This window comes from Pristiophorus japonicus, chromosome 3 (genome assembly GCF_044704955.1).
Source record: "Pristiophorus japonicus isolate sPriJap1 chromosome 3, sPriJap1.hap1, whole genome shotgun sequence".
Lineage (NCBI taxonomy): Eukaryota > Metazoa > Chordata > Chondrichthyes > Pristiophoridae > Pristiophorus > Pristiophorus japonicus.
The window spans coordinates 60,484,580-60,506,657 of record NC_091979.1 but is presented as its reverse complement, the minus strand read 5'-3'; the positions used below and the strand labels follow the sequence as shown (position 1 = coordinate 60,506,657).

The window sequence follows — 22,078 nt, the reverse complement described above, 5'->3', positions numbered from 1 at the left end:
CTAAAACAGATTATCTAGTCATTATCACATTGCTGTTTGTGGGACCTTGCTGTGCTGTGAAGCACCTTGGAAGTTCAGAAAGGCACTATATAAATGCAAGCCTGATTATGGTTAACAGTATTGAGACATGATGAGGAATGCAGACTTAGAGGTCGAAATTGCCCCTTGCGATAAGGCCTCTGGTGGCCTGCAAGTGATGGCCACAGGGCGGCGTGGAATGGACGCAGGCTATGAATGGAGGGGCCGCCATTTTGGAAATTGTCCTTCCTCAGTTTTGGAGCGATGTCCAAGGCCATTTCGCCCATTGTACCGCCACGGTGTGTATGCACCGACCCCTTACCGACTGGCGTGGACCCCCTCATGAAATTGCTCCTTTCCCGGTATTGTCCCGCCGCCAATCGATGCCCCCGACAGCTTTTGCTGTCGGTGCACTCTCTGTAGCATGGTGGCTTGGCTGCCCTTAAAGAGGAGGGCACACTGCCGTGGCCGCCATGTCAGTTTTTTTTTGTTGGCTGACTGCCAGGTCGGTCCAACAATTATGGTCGCGGGTTCGGCCAGGCCGTCAACAGGCAGCCTGGCACCACCTCTTGGGTATCAGGCCACTGGACCAGCCGAAACCCTCCCAGGTGGCTCAGTGTTTGCCACTAAAATGAAGGGGAGAGACCTTGTGACGTGCCAGCACAATGGCGTCATCAACGCGGTGCTGATGACTGACAGCCTCGAGTACTCCGCCCCACCCTCACTTCCGCCCCCATGATGAGGCCACTTGCGCCATGCTCCAAAAGAAATGCTGAATTTCGACGGTTAGGCCGCCCCAATGCATGCGGCAGCCTGAACACATCAAAACCAGTAGGTGTGCCTCGTTTCGGGCAGTAGGCAATTTCAGCCCCCTAGTTCCTACAGTCGCTGTCTTCATATCCATGAAACAATGCAAGATTTTTTTTGTAAAATGACGATCTCAAACTACTGGGACACCATCAGACTCTGAATCCCACAGGCAAGGAAAAGAAATGTCATTGTTACTGACTGATAATTCTGCTGCATAGAAACTGCAGATACTGATACTGAGCCCAGTGATCCAAGATGAGCAATTATCGATCTTTCTTTAGTTCAGTAAATTGTCAATTTTCAAAAGATTTCTGCCCAAATAACAGCGTAATCTGAATGGAATCAAATTAAATTGCTCAAAACATCACTGAATTTTAAGCATGATTTGTGCCCATAACTATTTTACGCTTGAGTCTCCGCAATCTTTTATGCTAGTTCGACAATTCCTTCACCTGGAGCTGTCCCCTACCACAAAACTGGCCCCCAGCTCGGAAAGGCATATTTTCTCCAATTGTGCTCCTTCGGGGTGGAGAGAGGGGGATGCGGGGGGCTCATCATATTGCATCAAGAGTCTCAGATACCTGTGGTTACATGAATCAAGGGTTAATCATCTGACCAGCAGTCAATTGAAGCCACTGAGTAGGTGTGCTCTCTACAGTCTCTCGCCGCTCCTTCGCCCCGATCTCGCCGCTCCTGATGTACCTGCCCACGCTCCAATCACCGACCTAGACCTTGGTGATGTCCCTTTTCACTGCCATTGCTCTCCTGCTCCAGCATGTGCTGCTCCCTGGAGTGGTATGCTGCCACGCTGCTCCTTCCACTCCCCGGCCTGCTCCGATGGTGCTCGCAGGCCGGGGGCCGCACAGACTGCTGGGCTAGGCTGCTACGCTGCTCTGTTCGGGGCCCAGAAGAGGCGAGGGCCCAGGGGCAGCACGGGCCAGCCCACACTGCGATATGTGTGCGCACTAGGTCCGTGCAGCAGAGCAGGTCTCCAGTCGTCTTGGTTAATCCTTGCTACTGGACCAAGACAAGCTCTGTCAAGCCCGTGTGGTGGCTGGTGTGCAACGGTCACCACACGTTAAAAAAAATCCAAGCACAGGCATCTTCCACCCTTCAAGATTAAGTTTGGATCTGGAATTTTAGGTCCATCATTGAAATACCTGTGAACTTTTTGACATGGAAGCAAGTCATCCTCGATTCGAGGGACTGCCTATGAAAGGAAATGAATGAAAGGTCTGCTCTGGTGCTGCAACAATTAGTTTAGAAACTAAGACCAAGAGCGTTACATCAGTCAATTGATCTTCTCTGCTGCAGCAGAAATCAATTAGTTCAAAAGGCGTAAAGTTTTTAAAAGTTTGCAGGACAGAGAGAAAAGTGTTGCTTACCTTGTGGTGTCCAGCCTCGCTCTGAAGAGGAGCATTTTTTTCCCCTTACCTTTCATACTACCCTAGCACCTTCAAGCCCCAATGCCCCTGTTCCAGTCACAAATCGATTAGGTTTGATAACACTACTGGATTGCTCGGATTCATGGGAGATTTGGCGTTCGGGCTTATGCTAATGAGATTTGTGCGTGAAGTTGAGCGTAACCGCACCTCAACAAAACTAGCACAGGACCCGGTGCATTCCGGGCACATTTTGCCCCAACGGAAACATCAGGCAAATGTTTCCTTTCAGGTTGAGCATGTCATTTAAAAGTATTCTGTCAACAGCCAGTACCTCATTTGCATCAATTAACCAACTGGCTTGAGATCGACTGTCCCAAACAGAACACTGAAGGTGCAGTTTGTCAACAACAGCTTAAATGTTGGTATATGTCATGCATAGTTGCCAGCACTCACGATTGGAGTGGGCAGCTTGCTTTTTTCACTCTTCTCTGCTCTGTTCATATGCCACCTCTTCAAATTGTGTTTCTGGCGCAAAACCGATACCGCTTCACAAAGTTCATTATTTGGTGCTTTTGCGTTTGTGCGAGTGTCGCGCATATGCAGAAGCAATGAAGTATAAACTTTATGGGCCCAAGTTTCGGGCCGCGCCTAGAACGGCGCAACCCCGACCTGGACGCCCGTTTTTCGCGCCACAAAGTGCGCCTAAAAAAAACTTCCAGATTCTCCGGCTCCCCGCTGGTCCTCTGGCCCTCGGCGCGGCGCAGCACAAGCTGTAGGGGGCGGAGCCAGGTCTCTGCGCTGAAAACAGTGCCGGGACCTCTGCACATGCGCAGTACAGTGGGCGTGCATGTGCAGTAGCTCCAGGCGCCCAAAACTGTGTGGGAGGGGCCCGAAGCACGCACCCCCTAGCCCTGGCCGAATGGCCTCACTGGGGCTGCGTGAATAAGGCTCCTCCCACATCCAACTCCTGCTTCCTCCCGACCCGACTCGACTCGAATCCCGCTCCCCGCCCCCTGACCCGACCCGACTTGACTCCCGCTCCCACCCTCCCCCCCCGGACCGGACTGCGCCCCCCCGCCCCGCCGACCCGACCTCCGCTTCCCCCGCTCCTGACCTTTCCCCGCCCCTCCCTGACTGACCTCCACTCCCGACCGATCTCCGCCCCCGATCCGCGCTCCCGACCCCCCCGGACCCCGGACCCAACGCCACCTACCTGTCAATCCGGTAAGTCTAAGCTCGAAGTCTTGGGCCCGGCCGGGCCCGACCCGTTCAGCCTCCCTCTCCTTTCTTTCTCTCTCTCTCTCTCTCTCTCTCTCTCTCCCTTCTCTCTCTCTCACTCTCTTCCCCCCTTCTCTCCCCTTCCCTTCCCTCCCTTCTCTCCCCCTTTCCCTCCCTCCCTTCTCTTCCCCCCCTCCCCTCCCTCCCTCCCTTCTCTTCCCCCCCTCCCCTCCCTCCCTCCCTTCTCTTCCCCCCCTCCCCTCCCTCCCTCCCTTCTCTCACCCCTCCTCCCTCCCTTCTCTTCCCCTCCTCCCTCCCTTCTCTTCCCCCCCTCCCCTCCCTCCCTCCCTTCTCTCACCCCTCCTCCCTCCCTTCCCCTCCCTCCCTTCTCTTCCCCCCTCCCCTCCCTCTCCTCCCCCCTCCCCTCCCCGCTCCCCTCCCTCTCCTCCACCCTCCCCTCCCTCTCTCCTTTCTCACCCTCCCCTCCCCTCCCTCCCTTCTCACGCCCCCTCCCTTCTCACCCCCCTCCCCTCCCTTCCTCCCTTGTCACCCCTCTCCCCCACTACACCCCCTCTCCCCCACTCCACCACCCCTCCTCCCCCTCCTCTCCACCCCTCCTCCCCCCCTCCCCATCCTCCCCCTCCCCTCCACCCCTCGCTGTCAGAAACACAGACACTGACAGACAGAGAGTGAGAGACACACACAGACAGACAGACAGAGAGATAGAGACACTGACAGAGACACACTGGGGGGCTGGGGGCATCCCAGCACGCTGTAGGAGGGCTCCCGGTGCTGAAGTCGGTAAGTAGAAAATGTTTTATTTATTGATTTAAAAAAAATATATTTCTTATTAATTTTTTTTTGATTTTATTGGTTGATTTATTGATGTTTTTATAATTTATTATTGATGATGGCTCTTTATTTGTAAAACTGAAGTGTTTAATGTTTGTAAACTTCCCTTTAAAACCCCCCCCCCCCATTTCCTACGCCTGATTTGTAACCTACGCCTGATTTTCTAAAGTGTAGACAAGGTTTTTTCGAGCGTACAAAAATCTTCACTTACTCCATTCTAAGTTAGTTTGGAGTAAGTTTTCACTGCCGAAACTTTGAAAACAGGCGTAAGTGGCCGGACACGCCCCCTTTTGAAAAAAAAATTCTGTTCCAAAGTGAAACTGTTCTAACTGACTAGAACTGGAGCAAACTAAATGCCGAGAATTTGAATTTCTAAGATACTCCGTTCTGCACCAGTTGCTCCAAAAAATCAGGAGCAACTGAGGCCGAAACTTGGGCCCATAAAAAGGAGAGACACTTGGTGGCAGAAGCATGATTTGAAGAGGTTGTACACGTGGCAGGCATGCCAACTACTTAGCTGCACATATTGTTTTTGTTTTGAAAAGTGTCTTTACTAGAGCACATATTAATTGATCATTTCATTGAAGAAAGACAAAGGGGGAGGAATTCGGTCGTGCCTCATTTGGGGCAGTAACCCAAATGAGGCATAGCTGTCATTTTACGGCCTTGAAAAAGTTTGCGCCCTCCGCCCAGAAATTCATTAGAATCGGTCAAAGAGCTGACAGGGGCGCGAAATCAGCCATTGCACACTACTGCTCGGCGGGGGTGGGGGGCGACAATAACGAAAGTTTGGTCGGTACATTTTGCAGATTGCGCATATGCGGAACTCCAAATCAGATCCCGGAAAAAGCCGAGTCTTAAAGGCGCTGCACAGTAATGCACCCATTAAAGTTTTCAAAATCACTTGTTTTCAATCTGTACTGTTATATCTGTCTGCCGCTACAAACTCGGAGGCTCACGCACCACGGTGTAAACGTTGCACTGACTGTGACCTCCGAGGGAAGCGCTTCCTCATCCCTTTAAGTAGCCACCAGTTAACGATTCTGCAAGCCTGGACCGGCTGTTTTTCCAGGCATTGTTCTTGGCGAGCACTAAATGCGGTGGGCGCATCTAATTTACTGGCTGGGGCGCAAGCATGGGCGGTGCACCAGGACTGACCTTCAGGATCGCAGCCAGGCGTTACTGGTTTGCGACCCAGTGAGCCTCTAATGAATTTTCGGTCAGGGCGCTAAAAGCTGCACTCCCATTCGGTAACCTCTAACACTCCCATTAACACCCCCTCTAGCTGCTAACTGAGGCATTAGGCAACTGAAAATCCAGCCCCAAAAACTTGTATTTACATAGCGATTTTCACAACCTCAGCATGCTCCAAAAGGCGTCACAGCTAAAGAAGTATTTTTGAATGTTCATCACTGTTGTAATGTAGAAACATTATTCAGCTTTAAAATGAGTATATTATCCTTTACTTACAAATCTTTCTAAATAGTTTAAAGGAAAACATGGGTGAACAGTTTTCAGTCCAAACTTCTATTGTTTTCTATATCCTTCTTGTGGTTGGATTTATGGCCTCGGTCCTTTTCAACCAATTTTGTCCTCCAGTAGGTAGAACTACTTTACTTTGCTGTAGCAAATAATTCCACATCCCCTTTTGCCAGCTGCTTCTACAGTTTTGGTTTGTAAGCCAACCAAGTAGCTCATTACTGGTTCCAACTGTTATGAAAGCAATGCTACAGTGAACATGCTAATAGCCTGTTTAAACTCAGGAAATGTTCCTGTGTTCTGAATTTCTTTTGTGGGCAGCGGTAATGACTCTGCTGTATTAATTGTTCTTGATCCTCTGCATTTGGCAGAGCGGGAGCCATGATCTCCATTGTCAACGCTGGCCAACTCCATTGACTTCCCTGCCTTTTCTGCCATAGCAGAAACATATCTGCTGGCCAAGTTACTCTGCAAATCATGCAGCTGCTGTCAGACCCAGAGGCTGGAGCAGAAGCAGATCCAAATGCAGAGCTGCTGGTTGATTCTGCTCGTATTCTTGGAATTGCTGCTGCTGCTGCCGCCTCTGGCACTGCTGTTTATGCTGCGGCAGGTGCTGATACTGGTATTGCTTTTGCAGCAACAGAAGGCGCCAAAGTCATATAAACTGCAGGTGTTTGAAGATGGACTAACAGCAGCAGAGTGGCTTTGAGAAACTGCTACTAGTTGGAGAAGGCCAGCGAGATCCACTGAACTTGCCAGACCACCTACGCTACCCAAGTCCAACCGAGCTTGTTGCTTCTATCAGCTGGTTACGATTCATGTTACTCAAAAAATTGTGCAGACCACTTTCTGCTCCAAGTGCTACCAGTTCATGGCTCCGTGGCCTTTACCACCTAAGGCACCAGGCATGGGTTGTTCAGGTACTCATTCACTTTACAACATAACTCTTCACTTTTATCAATTTTAGGTTCCTGCTTCCAAAATCAAAAACTTATGGATCCCACCTTGACGTTCAACACACATACACATGATCAGAAGTGCATTAGGCGACTCACTTAAATTCACAGCCGTCAGGAACAGTGATCAGGTCATCCTCCAAGGTGCCAATAGTCCAGTCCTTCTAACAGAAGGGAATGAGATGCACATCTGCTGGATGCACACCTGTGACCTGTCCCTTATGCTTGTCCGGCATCACTGTTGGACCGTTAAGGGACATCCTGCCAAGGTGAAACTCCACCAGATACTTACTAGGGTTGCCGTGACTCTGAGCCAGCAGACTAGGGCACATCACTCCTGAGGCTGATATCATTAAACATTTCAAAATGAATAAGTAATACCTCGTTTGTATTTATTTACCACCTTATTTTTAAATTATCTGCAAAGTCTCCACCATTTGGCCCAGCCTGTCCAACTGTCACAACAACTGGATACATTTTTTGACCCATTATTGTTAATTATTCAGACCAGCTGAAAATGTAGAATTTCTGACCATTGTTTTTGTCTTTGAGAGACAGTACAAGACAATGTAGCCTCAAATCTAACCAAGGTAGATTTAAGCAATCAAATGATTCAATAAACACAATAAACAAAGAGAAGCCACACTAGAAAAGGTTCTGCTCCTGACTGCAGCAATATGGGCCCTGAATTTGTGGCCCCAACGGACACATACGAGATGCGCACACCCCCAAAGGAACTCCGCAAGTTCCGCGTTTAAGATGGAACTTGCGATCTGTCAAGAATCTTCTTGACAGAATGCGCACTACAATTGGCTTCAATAGATGCATTACAATTGCCCAGGGTTTGAGTCGAGGGAAGGGAAATCATTGAAGATTCCTGCCTCTGACTGCTGTCCAGTTAGCCTTGCTGGAAATGTTCATGTGAGGAAGCAAGTTATCCTCAGTTTTGATGTACTCCATGGTCAAACAGCCTGCTATCACTTACTTCATATGAAGAATGACGGTTTGCGTGAGGTATCAGAAAGACCCAGAATGAATCACTTAAGAAGAGGAGAGTTAAGTGGAGAAATGTAGAAGAAAGAAAAATAAACTGGAAAATATATTGTTACTGCAGGAATTCACTGAATAAATGTAAAGCTTTTCACAAGGTTGTGGAATATTTTTATTAAGAAAAAGAAAAAACAACAATAATCTCTTCTCCCATTTAAATAGTGTAAAATGAGAATTGACTTGCCATACTAATTATTATTATAACTCTAACTCCAACTGGAGAGGGGAAATTTTGCTCAATATATCTGGGGAAGAGTACTGTCTCCTCATTCCTTTGAGACCGAATAAAGCAATCAATAGGAAATTCACAGAAGTGCAGTCATGGTTTCAGTAGAAACAGTCGTGCTTAGATTAGACAAAAGCAAAATACTGCAGATGCATAAGTTAGATATTTATGTTCAGTTTGCTGACAGAGAAAGCTGCTGAATTTCAAATACATTGGATCTTCAACTTCATTAACTTTTAAAGATACTTTGAAAGAGTACAAAGACTCACTGTTGAACCCTGGTGAAGGCTGCCTAGTATTGTGGAAAAGGCTGAGAAGATTAGCAGCAATATGTACAATGCGGCGCAGTGTACAGTAAAGGTTGATGGTGGTCTAATAGGTTGGTTTATTGCAGAATTAAGAATGTGATATGAATGTATACTATTACTACTTTTGTTTCATCATCATCATCATCATCATAGGCAGTCCCTCGGAATCGAGGAAGACTTGCTTCCACTCTTAAAATGAGTCCTTCGGTGGCTGAACAGTCCATACGAGAGCCACAGTCCCTGTCACAGGTGGGAGGGTAAGGGAGGGTGGGACAGATTTGCCGCACGCTCTTTCCACTGCCTGTGCTTGATTTCTGCATGCTCTCAACAATGAGACTCGAGGTGCTCAGCGCCCTCCCTGATGCACTTCCTCCACATAGGGCGGTCTTTGGCCAGGGACTCCCAGGTGTTGGTGGGGATGTTGCACTTTATCAGGGAGGCTTTGAGGGTGTCCTTGTAACATTTCCTCGGCCCACCTTTGGCTCATTTGCCCTGAAGAAATTCCGAGTAGAGCGCTTGCTTTGGGAGTAGGAGTAAATGGATACTTTTCAGAATGGCAGGCAGTGACTAGTGGGGTACCGCAAGGTTCTGTGCTGGGGCCCCAGCTGTTTACACTGCACATTAATGATTTAGACGAGGGGATTAAATGTAGTATCTCCAAATTTGCGGATGACACTAAGTTGGTTGGCAGTGTGAGCTACGAGGAGGATGCGATGAGGCTGCAGAGTGACTTGGATAGGTTAGGTGAGTGGGCAAATGCATGGCAGATGAAGTATAATGTGGATAAATGTGAGGTTATCCACTTTGGTGGTAAAAATAGAGAGACAGACTATTATCTGAGTGGTGACAGATTAGGAAAAGGGGAGGTGCAACGAGACCTGGGTGTCATGGTACATCAGTCATTGAAGGTTGGCATGCAGGTACAGCAGGCGGTTAAGAAAGCAAATGGCATGTTGGCCTTCATACTGAGGAGATTTGAGTACAGGGGCAGGGAGGTGTTGCTACAGTTGTACAGGGCCTTGGTGAGGCCACACCTGGAGTATTGTGTACAGTTTTGGTCTCCTAACTTGAGGAAGGACATTCTTGCTATTGAGGGAGTGCAGCGAAGATTCACCAGACTGGTTCCCGGGATGGTGGGACTGACCTATCAAGAAAGACTGGATCAATTGGGCTTGTATTCACTGGAGTTCAGAAGAATGAGAGGGGACCTCATAGAAACGTTTAAAATTCTGACGGGTTTAGACAGGTTAGATGCAGGAAAATGTTCCCAATGTTGGGGAAGTCCAGAACCAGGGGTCACAGTCAAAGGATAAGGGGTAAGCCATTTAGGACCGAGATGAGGAGAAACTTCTTCACCCAGAGAGTGGTGAACCTGTGGAATTCTCTACCACAGAAAATAGTTGAGGCCAATTCACTAAATATATTCAAAAGGGAGTTAGATGAAGTCCTTACTACTTGGGGGATCAAGGGGTATGGCGAGAAAGCAGGAAGGGGGTACTAAGTTGCATGTTCAGCCATGAACTCATTGAATGGCGGTGCAGGCTAGAAGGGCTGAATGACCTACTCCTGCACCTATTTTCTATGTTTCTATGTCTATGTTTCTATGTTGTGTCTGGCATATGGACAATGTGGCCTGCCCAGTGGAGCTGATCAAGTAGAAACACAGAAACATAGAAATTTACAGCGCAGAAGGAAGCCATTTTGGCCCATTATGTCCACACCAGCTAACAAAGAGCCGCACGGCCCTTGGTCAGCAGCCCTAAAGTTTACATATAAACCTACGATCAATGACGGAAAGGCAAAGAGCACCCAGCCCAAACCAGTGCGACACCCCTTATATACTCAAACATTCTGCACGCCACCCCAACCAGAGCCATGTGATCTCCTGGGAGAGGCAAAACCAGATAAAAACCCAGGTCAATTTAGGGAGAAAAAATCTGGGAAAATTCCTCTCCGACCCATCCAGGCGATCGAAACTAGTCCAGGAGATCACCCTGGCCGTATTCTATTCCCTGCAGTACTTACCATTATATCTGCGCCGTCCAACAAAAGGTCATCCAATCTAATCCCAATTACCAGCTCTAGGTCTGTAACCCTGCAGGTTACTGCACTTTAAATGCCCATCCAACCATCTCTTAAAAGTGGTGAGGGTTTCTGCATCCATCACTCTTCCAGGCAACGAATTCCAGATCCCCACAACCCTCTGCGTAAAGAAGCCCCCCCTCCTCAAATCCCCTCTAAACCTTCTACCAACCACCTTAAAACTATGCCCCCTCATAATAGACCCCTTCACCAATGGAAATAGGCCCTTACTACTAACTATGTCCAGGCCGCTCAATATTTTGTACACCTCAATAAGGTCTCTCAACCTCCTCTGTTCCAATGAGAACAAACCCAGCCTATCCAATCTGTCCTCATAGCCAAGATTCTCCATTCCAGGCAGCATCCTTGTAGATCCCCTCTGCACCTTCTCTAGTGCAATCACGTTCTTCCTATAATCTGGTGACCAGAACTGTATGCAGTACTCCAGCTGTGGCCTAACCAGAGTATTATACAATTTAAGCATAACCTCCCTGCTCTTGTATTCTATGCCTTGGCCAATAAAGGCAAGCATTCCGTATGCCTTCTTAACCATCTTATCCACTTGGCCTGTTACTTTCAGGGATCTGTGGACATGCACTCCAAGGTCTCTTTGTTCATCTACACTATTAATTGGCCTACCGCTTAATGTGTATATCCTTTCCTTATTAGCCATCCCAAAGTGCATCACCTCACACTTCTCTGAATTAAATTCCAGTTGCCACTGCTCTGCCCACCTGATCAGGAGATTGATATCCTCCTGCAGCCCATGACTTTCCTCTTCTTTATCAACCACACAGCCAATTTTAGTATTGTCTGCAAACTTCTTAATCATACTCTCTATATTCAAACCTAAATCATTGATGTATACCACAAAAAGCAAGGGACACAGTACTGAGCCCTGTGGAACCCCACTGGAAACATCCTTCCAGTCCACAAAAACATCCATAAATCATTACTCTTTGCTTCCTACCCCAAGCCAATTTTGGATCCAACTTGCCACTTTGCCCTGGATCCCATGTGCTTTAACCTTCATGACCAGTCTACCATGTGGGACCTTATCAAAAGCCTTGCTAAAGTCCTTTTATGGTACATCGTATACACTACCCTCATCGACCCTCTTGGTTACCTCCTCAAAAAATTCAATCAGTTTAGTCAAACATGATCTTCCTTTAACAAATCTGTGCTGACTGTCCCTAATTAATCTTTGCCTTTTCAAATATAGATTTACCTTGTCTTTCAGGATTTTTCCAATAATTTTCCCACCACTGAGGTTAGGCTGGCAGGCCTATAATTGCTTGGCCTATTCCTTTCTCCCTTCTTAAACAAGGGTACTACTTTAGCAGTCCTCCAATCTTCCGGCACCATGCCCAGATCCAAAGTGGACTGGAAAATGATAGTCAAGGCCTCTGCTATTTCCTCTTTTACTTCGCTCAACAGCCTGGGATGCATTTCATCCGGGCCTGGGGACTTATCTACTTTCAAAGCTGCTCAACCCCTTAATAGTTCCTCTCTCACTGGTCAGTGCTTCAATGCTGGGGATGTTGGCCTGGTCGAGGATGCTAATGTTGGTGCATCTGTCCTTCCAGGGGATTTGTAGGAATTTGTTTCATGTGGTCATAGGTATGTTAGGACATATTGGGTCAAATCTTCCTGGAGCAGTGCACTTATTTAGATTATTTCCTGCACCCTTCTGTTCAAATATAATTTGCGTCGTAACTTGCTGGAGGTGCAAGCTTATAACGGTGCTGCAAGGACAATGGAGCATCTGAAACCTTAGTGGATGACAAGACCTAGGGGCCGAAATTGCTGTCCACCCCAAAAAGAGCGCATTACCGTTTCTTAAAATTTTTCTCTGCCAGCACTTGTTTTGTGTGTCAGGTCGAATGTAATGGCGGCTGCGGGACAGAAGTGCCCTTGCAGTGGGTCGGCCGTCCCGACCAGTCATCAGCGCCACACTGATGATGTCAGCATGATGCAGACATGCCATGTCAGCTGACGCATCACGACATTCCTGCCCTTCAGTTAAAGGTGAGGATTGCTGCGAACTCTGCAAAGTTTTTTTTAGTTAGGTCCACTGGGCTACCAGAGAGGATTTCAGCCGAGCCAGCAGCCTAGCTCCCAAGAGGGGGTGCCAGGCTGCCTGTTGCCAGCCCGGCCGAACCCATGGATATAATTGTCGGCCCGACCTGGCAGTCGGCCAAAAAAATAAATAAAATTGAGTCGCCGGCTGCGCAACCTCCCCTTTAAGGGCGGACGCGCTGCTCAGACGCCGACAGTTCTCCACCGCTGGTGGCACCACTCCCGTGGGGCAATTCTGCGTGGGGGTCGGCGCCAGTCACTAAGGGGTTGGCGCGTGCCCGACGCGGTGGGAAAATGGACGGCGTGGTAACCTGTTCCCGCCACTTCCGGCCCGGTGGCAATTTCAGATGCGTCGGCTAATCCTTCTGCCATCAGTCGGTAAGGTGCCTCCGCTCCATTCCAGTTTCTTAGAGGTGAAAATGGAGCCTATAGAGGGGGCAATTTTGACCCCCAACAGTCTATCTCCTTAGCAATGAGATTTAAGGATTGAGAAAGAAACAGAGGAACGATGGAGAAGGAGGGTAAATTAGAGTGAGTGAATTCAATGTCAAATCAGGTACAGAAAGAGAAATAAAGAACGGGAAAAAAAGATTAGATTATCGACAGCAGAGACAGAAAGGAAAAATAAGAAATAAATATAAATTTGAAATCGCTAAGAATTTACTACATGCAGCAATGAGACTCAACAATTTAAACTGTTCCCTTATGGGCCAGAGACATTGATTGACATTACATTAACAATTATCACGTTGTTAAATGGGTACTTACACTGTTAACTACATGCCCTAACTTTCTATGGCTAGTTTAATGGACAATTAATGTGAAAATGCAGAAAGTTCTAAAAGATAACGAGGAGATTAAGGCCAAGTTGTCGTTTGTGTGAGGCAAGAACTTGCCGTTATATTTCCAGGAAGATCTGGGCACAATATTAACCAGGGTATAATGTCATCAGTCAATCATCCCGACAGTTTGTGATTCGCCCGCCTCAAAGACACCCCCTAACAAATACCTCATGACTCTTCAAGTCACCCTATCCCGGAATCAGTGCGCCACAGTCATCAGTGCGTATGCCCCAACACTCGATGCAACAGATGAGACTAAAGAAGGTTTTTATTCCAATCTCGAAAAATCTCTGTCCTGCTTCCCCGTGGATGACAAACTGACCCTCCTCGGTGACTTCAACGCCATGGTCAGCAAGGACACAGCCCTCTGGGGAGGTGTGATTGGCAGAGAGGGGGTTGGGAAAGCCAACTTCAGCAGTACCCTACTCCTGACAAAATGCCAAGAACATGAACTTGTCATCACCAACATCTTGTTCTGCCAGAGGGACAAATACAAGGCATCGTGGCAACACCCTCGCTCTAAACACTGGCACCTGCTCGACTATGTCATTGTCCAAGCCAGGGATCGCAAGGATGTGCCCATCACCCGCGTCGTGACAGGAGCTGATGACTGTTGGATGAACCACCGCCTAATCTGATGCATTATTGACATCAACATAGCCCCAAAGCAGAGGGGGCAGCAGAAGCAGTGCCGCAAAAAAGTCAATGCCGGGTCACTTAAAGACCCAGCTACAAGAGCCCGATACAGTCAGCGCCTCACAGCTAACGTGGCATGCCTTGATGACCCCGAGACGCAGAATGCCCACAGCGCTTGATCTGTCCTCCAGGCCTCCATAACCAGTGCCTGCAAAGAGACTCTCGGTCACTCAACCAGGAAACACTTGGACTGGTTTGATGAGAATGATCAGGAGATCCAAGAGCTAATAGATCGCAAGCGCAGGACATTTCTGAGCCTTAAACAACAACCCAACTCAGGAGCAGCAAAGCAGCATTACAGACGGCTCAAGGCTGAGGTCCAACAAAAAACCCAGCACCAAAAGAACAGGTGGTGGATGGAGAAAGCACAGAAGATACAGCAGCTGGCTGACAGCCATGATGTGTGCCTATAACAAGATGCAAAAGCAGTAAAACAGACATGACTGCTGAAACAGATAAGCCAGACACAAGAGGGAGCATCTAATTGAAAATACAGTCAAGCGACAGAAATTATGATAATTATTGCAGGCATTCTGAATACAAAAGGGGAACATTAAAATATCTATTTTATTACTTGAAAATTAAGACAGTAAAGATGGGTTTTCAAGTATGGAAGCTGACACTTGATTTGGGAAGGTGCCAGGAGCCTTTCACTATCTGGAGATTTGATGAAACAGGTATTTCAACCTCAGATATTAAAATCTAGATTCTGAATATATGTGTGATGATAATGTTCCAATCGAAGAAAAAAGACTCAAGGGAAAAGAAACAAAAAACGAAGTACATTTGAGAAAATCTACCCAAATTTTAAATCAAAAATTGAGTTATTATCCTCCTACATGGAACGGGGTTACTATTGGGTACTAATTCTTTGTCTACATGCCCACAATAATGTTATCAAATACTAAGGAATAGATTCACAATTCTCACCAAAATAACTGGCAAACTTCTTAATGGATACAGGTGCAGCTTCAAGGGTCCGGAACCCTTGGGACCGAGGCCGTTCCAGATTCCGGGCTTTTCCGGACTTTCATAGAAGCATAGAAAATAGGTGCAGGAGTAGGCCATTCGGCCCTTCGAGCCTACACCACAATTCAATATGATCATGGCTGATCATGCACTTCAGTAACCCATTCCTGCTTTCTCTCCATTCCCCTTGATCCCTTTCGCCTTAAGGGCCACATCTAACTCCCTTTTGAATATATCTAACGAATTGGCCTCAACAACTTTCTGTGGTGGAGAATTCCACATACTCACAACTCTCTGAGTGAAGAAGTTTCTCCTCATTTCGGTCCTAAATGGCTTACCCCTTATCCTTAGACTGTGACCCCGGTTCTGGACTTCCCCAACATCGGGAACAGTCTTGCTGCATCTAACCTATCCAATCCCGTCAGAATTTTATATGTTTCTATGAGATCCCCTCTCTTTCTTCTAAATTCCATTGAATATAAGCCTCGTCAATCCAATCTTTCTTCATATGTTAGTCCTGTCATCCCAGCTTCAGTCTGGTGAACCTTCGATCGTCTTTCTGATGTCACAAGTCCGGAAACACCCAAGCCCAGATTCGGGTATTTCCGGATTTTGGGACGTCAGAAAGTGGCGGCGGGGGGGGGGGGGGCGGGGGGACCTCGCCGAGGAGCTGTTCAGGCCAGCCTGCCCTGTCGATGAAGTCGTTGGGCGAAGCCCCGCTGAGGAGGAGCTGTTCGGGCGGGGCCCCGCCAAGGAGGAGCTGTTTGGGTGGGCCGGCGAGGAGGCCCGAGGTAAGGGCAGCAGCAGTGAGGCCCTGTGGTAAGGGCAACAGTGGTGAGCAGGACAAGGCAAGTGTTGGTGAGGCGAGGCCCGAGGTCAGGGCACTGGCGGGGCCCCGAGATCGGCAGCGTCAGCAGGTCGGGATTCCGGGACATTTTATGGATTCCGGAAGACCCTGCCACCGATTGGTCCAGAGTCCAGATTCCTAAACATTCCGGATTCTGGAACTTCTGATTCTCGACGCTGCAGCTGTACTGTATTTTTCTGCATACATTGCAAACCATGCAACATTGACAAATGAACCTTAAATTCTATCTTTGATTGTTTCCAAATTGCTGCCAACCCGTGATAAACTTTGAAGATGGTTCAGAACAAAGAAAAATAAACATGTCTCTCTCAAACTCAAGTCAAATTGCCAAAGATATATTATAAAATGATCCACAGGATACCTAGATTTGAATTGAATTGCTTGAGTGCTTCACGATCTCTGTGGCAAGAACTTGAGCTTTCGCAATGTGAAATTGATTGCAGCGCTGTCAAAAGAGGAACTCCAGTGAACAGCAGCAGTGATGTCAGCAAATTGCCTATGTTGCCAATCATATTGAAGAATTTTCACAGACAGCAAACCAGGAAATAAAAAGTACTGATTATCTGCCCTTTTAAAAAATGTTAGAGAGAAAAATAAAGATTGAGAGATACTCACGGGGTTAAGGTAGAAGCTGAAATATGCTGAATATTGTTTTTCAAACAGTCTTTTTAAAAAATCTAGCCATTTTTACGATAATGGAGAAATTTGACATTCTTCAAATATAAAGTTAGTTTTTCAGGACCAGAGTGGCTATTTAGCAGTCAATCATAGAATCATAAATAGTTACAGCATGTAAGGCGGCCATTTGGCCCATCGAGCCCATGCTGGCTCTCTGCAAGTGCACTTTAGCTAGTCCCACTCCTCTGCCCTTTGCTCGTAGCCCTGCAAACATTTGGTAGTGGGGAAGCTTTTAGAAACAATAATCAGGGACAAAATTGTCACTTGGACAAATGTGAATTAATTAAGCAAAGCCAGCATGGATTTGTTAAAGGCAAATTGTATTTAACTAACTTGATCGAGATTTATGTTGAGGTAACAGAGAGGTTTGATGAGGGCAATGCGGTTGACGTGCTGCATATGCTGTTAAAACCCAAGTTACATCTATTCCAACAAGACTTAACATTTAATGAGGTGTTTAACGGTGATATTTGTGTGGAATGACTTACGCTTTCGTCAGTTCCACAGATATTACTGATTGTCGACTGTGGGGTTGGGGTACACAGCACAGCCTGTGGTGGAGCAGTGAATGAATGACCGCACTTCAGAATTTCAGCATTTAACCGTGCATGCAATAAATCCTGATGTTACAGTCAGTTTCAGAGGAGTAATGAAAATGAATGCTGACAGTTCGTGGTCATTACCACCGCAACATCCTAGCCTTTGGCTCTTGTTCCCCAACTCAAATTCAGGCAAGTATTCTGAATTTAGCAGGCTTTCCAAAATGATACTTGAGAATGCTGACATGTTCCACACAATGCTCAACCACAATCCCTTCCAGACACTACCCTCCACTTGGCAACTCTCCCTACCCATGTTAGTCCTCGGTGCAACACTTGTGACTCCTGTGGATGCTCAATGAATAACAGCCAGTAGCAGGTCATGTTAACCCAGTAATGGAGGGAATAAGGCAATATGCATTATGGCCAATTTATAGACCTGTACTTTACAAAATGAGAATGGCATGCTCATAAAATGCGACTGAACACCCCTAGTCTTAAGTCTAATGTGGCTTTGAACATGGGTGATGACATCTCCAAGTTATGAAACAGTTTGGCTGCTTACGCTCTCCTTTTGTAAAAAATTGCTTTTTGCCCTGTCATGCCAATAAGAATGTAAGCGATAATTGAAATGTAGTGGACTCTTACTATAATGTACTGCTGGGAAAATTGTCAAAAGTGCATAATTCGCTTCTTTTCATCTCCTAATTATGGTTAATTTTTGTCGCAGTAAAACAGCTCTGAATGCAATTCAAATACCTATGGTACAGACACTATCAGTCAGGTTCCTAACAAGTATAAGTTACAAACACTATTGCGCTAGTTGGAGTCCATTATTAACGAAGCAGTAGCAGGACATTTGGAAAAGCAAAATTCAGTCAGGCAGAGTCAGCATGGATTTATGAAGGGGAAGTCATGTTTGACAAATTTGCTGGAATTTTTTCAGGATGTAACAAACAGGGTGGATAAAGGGGAACCAGTTAATGTGATGTATTTGGACATCCAGAAGGCATTTGACAAGGTGCCACATAAAAGATTACTGCACAAGATAAAAATTCACGGAGTGGGGGGGTGATATATTAGCATGGATAGAGAATTGGCTAACTAACAGAAAACAGAGAGTCGGGATAAATGGTTCATTCTCTGGTTGGCAATCAGTAATTAGTGGAGTGCCGCAGGGATCGGTGCTGGGACCCCAACTATTTACAATCTATATTAACGACTTGGAAGAAGGGACTGAGTGTAACGTAGCCAAGTTTGCTGACGATACAAAGATGGGCGGAAAGGCAATGTGTGAGGAGGACACAAAAAATCTGCAAAAGGACATAGACAGGTTAAGTGAGTGGGCAAAAATTTGGCAAATGGAGTATAATGTAGGCAGAAAAAAAAATCAAAGAGCAAGCTATTATTAAAATGGAGAAAGATTGCAAAGTGCTGCAGTACAGTGAGGCCTGGGGGTACTTGTTCATGAAGTATGCAGGTACAGCAAGTGATCAGGAAGGCCAATAGAATCTTGGCCTTTATTGCAAAGGGGATGGAGTATAAAAGCAGGGAAGTCTTGTTACAGTTATACAGGGTGTTGGTGAGGCCACACCTGGAATACTGCATGCAGTTTTGGTTTCCATATTTATGAAAGGATATACTTGCTTTGGAGGCAGTTCAGAGAAGGTTCACTAGGTTGATTCCGGAGATGAGGGGGTTGACTTATGAGGAAAGGTTGAGTAGGTTGGGCCTCTACTCATTGGAATTCAGAAGAATGAGAGGTGATCTTATCGAAGCGTATAAGATTATGAGGGGGCTTGACAAGGTTGATGCAGAGAGGATGTTTCCACTGATGGGGGAGACTAGAACTAGAGGGAATGATCTTAGAATAAGGGGCCGCCCATTTAAAACAGAGATGAGGAAGCATTTCTTCTCTCAGCGGGTTGTAAATCTATAGAATTCGCAGCTTCAGGGAGCTGTGGAAGCTGGGACATTGAATAAATTTAAGACAGAAATAGACATTTTCTTAAGCGATAAGGGGATAAGGGGATATGGGGAGCGGGCAGGGAAGTGGACCTGAGTCCATGATCGGATCAGCCATGATCGTATTGAATGGCGGAGCAGGCTCGAAACTCCTGCTCCTATTTCTTATTTCACATATAGTATTTTAGCTTGTTAATTCAACTTATTCCCTTTGATTAGAAGACAAAAAGAAAGTGTTGTGCTTAACTGTAGGAAGATAATTAGGTAAAAAATTGAGAAATGTCATTCACCCAATATAACTTGTACTATTATTTACTGCATTTAGCACTGTACAAACAGTTCTTATCCTGCTCCTCCATTTGTGCATCTCTATTCCCTGCTGAGTCAAGTATCCTTTGATTTGGCTATTCAGTCTTTCAATTGAAACAGTATTCATTATGCTAGTGGGTGGGTATTTTGTAAAGTAACTTAAAGTATGACAAAATAATTCCTTAAATCAGATTGTGGTTTTCTTCATTTAAATTCACATTTGCTAGTTTTTTTTTATGTACTCATTGGGGTCAATTTGAACTGTTCCCATCGGGCAGGAAATGGATGACAGGAGATCAGCCACTCATTTTGCACACCCCTGATATTCCTTTCCGACTCCTGCCATCCGTTTCCCACCTAGTTGGAACAGTTAAAATTGACCCCAGCGAAAGCAATAATCACCATGACAAGCATACCAATTCCTTTCTGTTGCAATTTTATAAGGCCCCAGCATTTATGGTGATTAGAAAGAAAAATGTTTTCCCCACCCACAGGACAGTGGGCATTAGCAATAGATTCCCAGGGAAGGTAGTTGAAAGGCTATCAACCGACACATTTAAAGGGAAGCAGGATTGATATCTTTTCAAAGGAGAGATCGAGGGCTTTAGGGTGCATTCCCACTATTGCTGCAGCATGTGTGTGAAGTACTTCTACTTGGCATCACTGCTACAAGTGTTGAGTAAATGCAGCCTGGGTCAGGAACCACACTGATTTAAAAGCAACAAACTTAGCATCCGTATGAAGACAAACCCGCTTTGTGATAATGTTAAACTTATAATGTAAATGGGCCCTTAGAGGCATTATAACTTTTTTCCCAGTGAGGTAATGCCTTTTAATATAGGGATCAGCAGGTAGGGGTGTGGAGGGACTTCCACAATCAAATATGGACTGTGGCCTCTTCAGAGTCAGGGTTTCCTGAAGCCCTAAAAGGATTTTATAGAAAGATGGAAGAAGGAAGATTGACAGGAACTGAAAGTAACTTTTATGAATCATAACTTATTGATAGGTTCATTTTGAACACATTGAACACATGCACAATATGAAATCATTGGATAATCAATAATTGATATCAATAATTTATATATTTTATACCATTACTTTAGACTTCAGAAACAAAACATACCACATTCTTCTCTTGGCTCATCAGATCCATCACCGCAGTCATCCTCTCCATCACATTTCCAACGTGCAGGAACACATCTGCTCGTGCCTTTACAGTGGAAATCATCTGTGCCACATGCAATTTGAGCTGAAGTCAATCAAAAATATAATGAAACAGAAATAGCCATTACTATAGTTCACAGCTCACAAAGACTTAACATTATATAAGCCAAATATTCCCAATACACAGGTATACATTTAATATTTGTATTCTGTCACATTTGATAAGAATCAAGGCAGTAACAGCATCAAGTTTCTGTTATGATGATCATTGCACCAGTGTTCTGGTGGTATTTTCCACTTATCATAATTATTTCCATCAGCACTTTATGGATTTGTTATAAATGTCAAGATTGTAAATGGTTTCGGAAACAAAAACAAGAAAAGTAAAATGATGTATTTTACTTTCTCTGTTGCCTCAGTGACGATTTATGCTTCCTATCTAAAATATCCAGTCCTGAAAGATGGTGACTGAGACAGGGACCTGATATGGAATATTAAATGGTATGGATCAGCTAAATCTGGACTACTACCTCACATTAAACAAATACAAGATGGCACAAGCTAAAGCTGACAAAAGGACAATTTGGATCTGTTGTTCTGAAGAACGTCACTACACAAAGAATGATTAACACTTGAATTTGTTTTCTGGATGTGGTATCGGAGGCAAAAACTTCAAGATTCATTCCAATTCGATAATATGATGGGGCAAATGTTGTTTTTCTAAGATGAGCGAACTACGATGAACTGAATAACATACCTCACTTGAAATTATCTTGTGATCAGACTATGCTGCTAAAAACAGATACCATGGCTACCAGAGTGATGTACTATTTAACATAAGCAAGTCTAATTGAATAGCATATGTAACAAAGCTATGGTCGCCTATCACTTTAATTCTCCTCTCCACTCCCATTCTGACCTCGGCCTGCTACAAGGTTCCAATGAAGCTCAATCTAAGCTCGAGGAGCAGCAACTCATCTTTCGATTAGGCACTTTACAGCCTTCTGGACTCAACATCGAGTTCAACAATTTCAGACCATAAACTCTAACCCTTTTTTTTAATGTGGCAGCTATTGATGTTTCTTCAAAGAGCGGGCATGAAAAAAGATGGGCAAGTAAAATCAAGGAAAACCCAAACATGTTTCATAAATACATTAAGTGCAAGAACATAACTAAAGAAAGAGTAGGTCCTATTAGAGACCATAAAGGTAATGTGTGTATGGAGGAGGAAGAAGTGGGTATGGTTCTTAATGAATACTTTGTGTCTGTTTTCACAAAAGAGAGGGATGATGCAGACATTGCAATCAGGGAGGAGGATTGTGAAATATTGGTGAGAGAGGAAGTATTAAGGAGTTTAGCATCTTTGAAAGTGTATAAATCCCCAGGCCCAATGAAATGTATACCAGGGTGTTAAGAGAAGCAAGAAAATAAATAGCAGAGGCTCTGACCATCATTTTCCAATCCTCTCTGGCTGCAGGTGTGGTGCCGGAGGACTGGAGGACTGCAAACATTGTAATATTGTTTAAAAAGGTAGCAAGGGATAGACCAAGTAATTACAGGCCAGTCAGCCTAACCTCGGTGGTGG

At 45.7% G+C, this 22,078-nt stretch overlaps 1 protein-coding gene and 1 pseudogene across 1 annotated transcript in view; both read right to left on the bottom strand.

Annotated features, from left to right (window-relative positions):
• LOC139253819 (low-density lipoprotein receptor-related protein 1-like) overlaps positions 1-22,078 on the bottom strand; it is a 2,398,725-nt gene that overhangs the window by 234,143 nt on the left and 2,142,504 nt on the right. The window contains exon 68 of the mRNA XM_070873585.1: positions 20,453-20,578. Within this exon, the coding sequence (XP_070729686.1) occupies positions 20,453-20,578 (126 nt within the window). The remainder of the gene's footprint in view (positions 1-20,452; positions 20,579-22,078) is intronic.
• Positions 5,897-7,071, bottom strand: LOC139260410 (proteasomal ubiquitin receptor ADRM1 pseudogene; annotated as a pseudogene).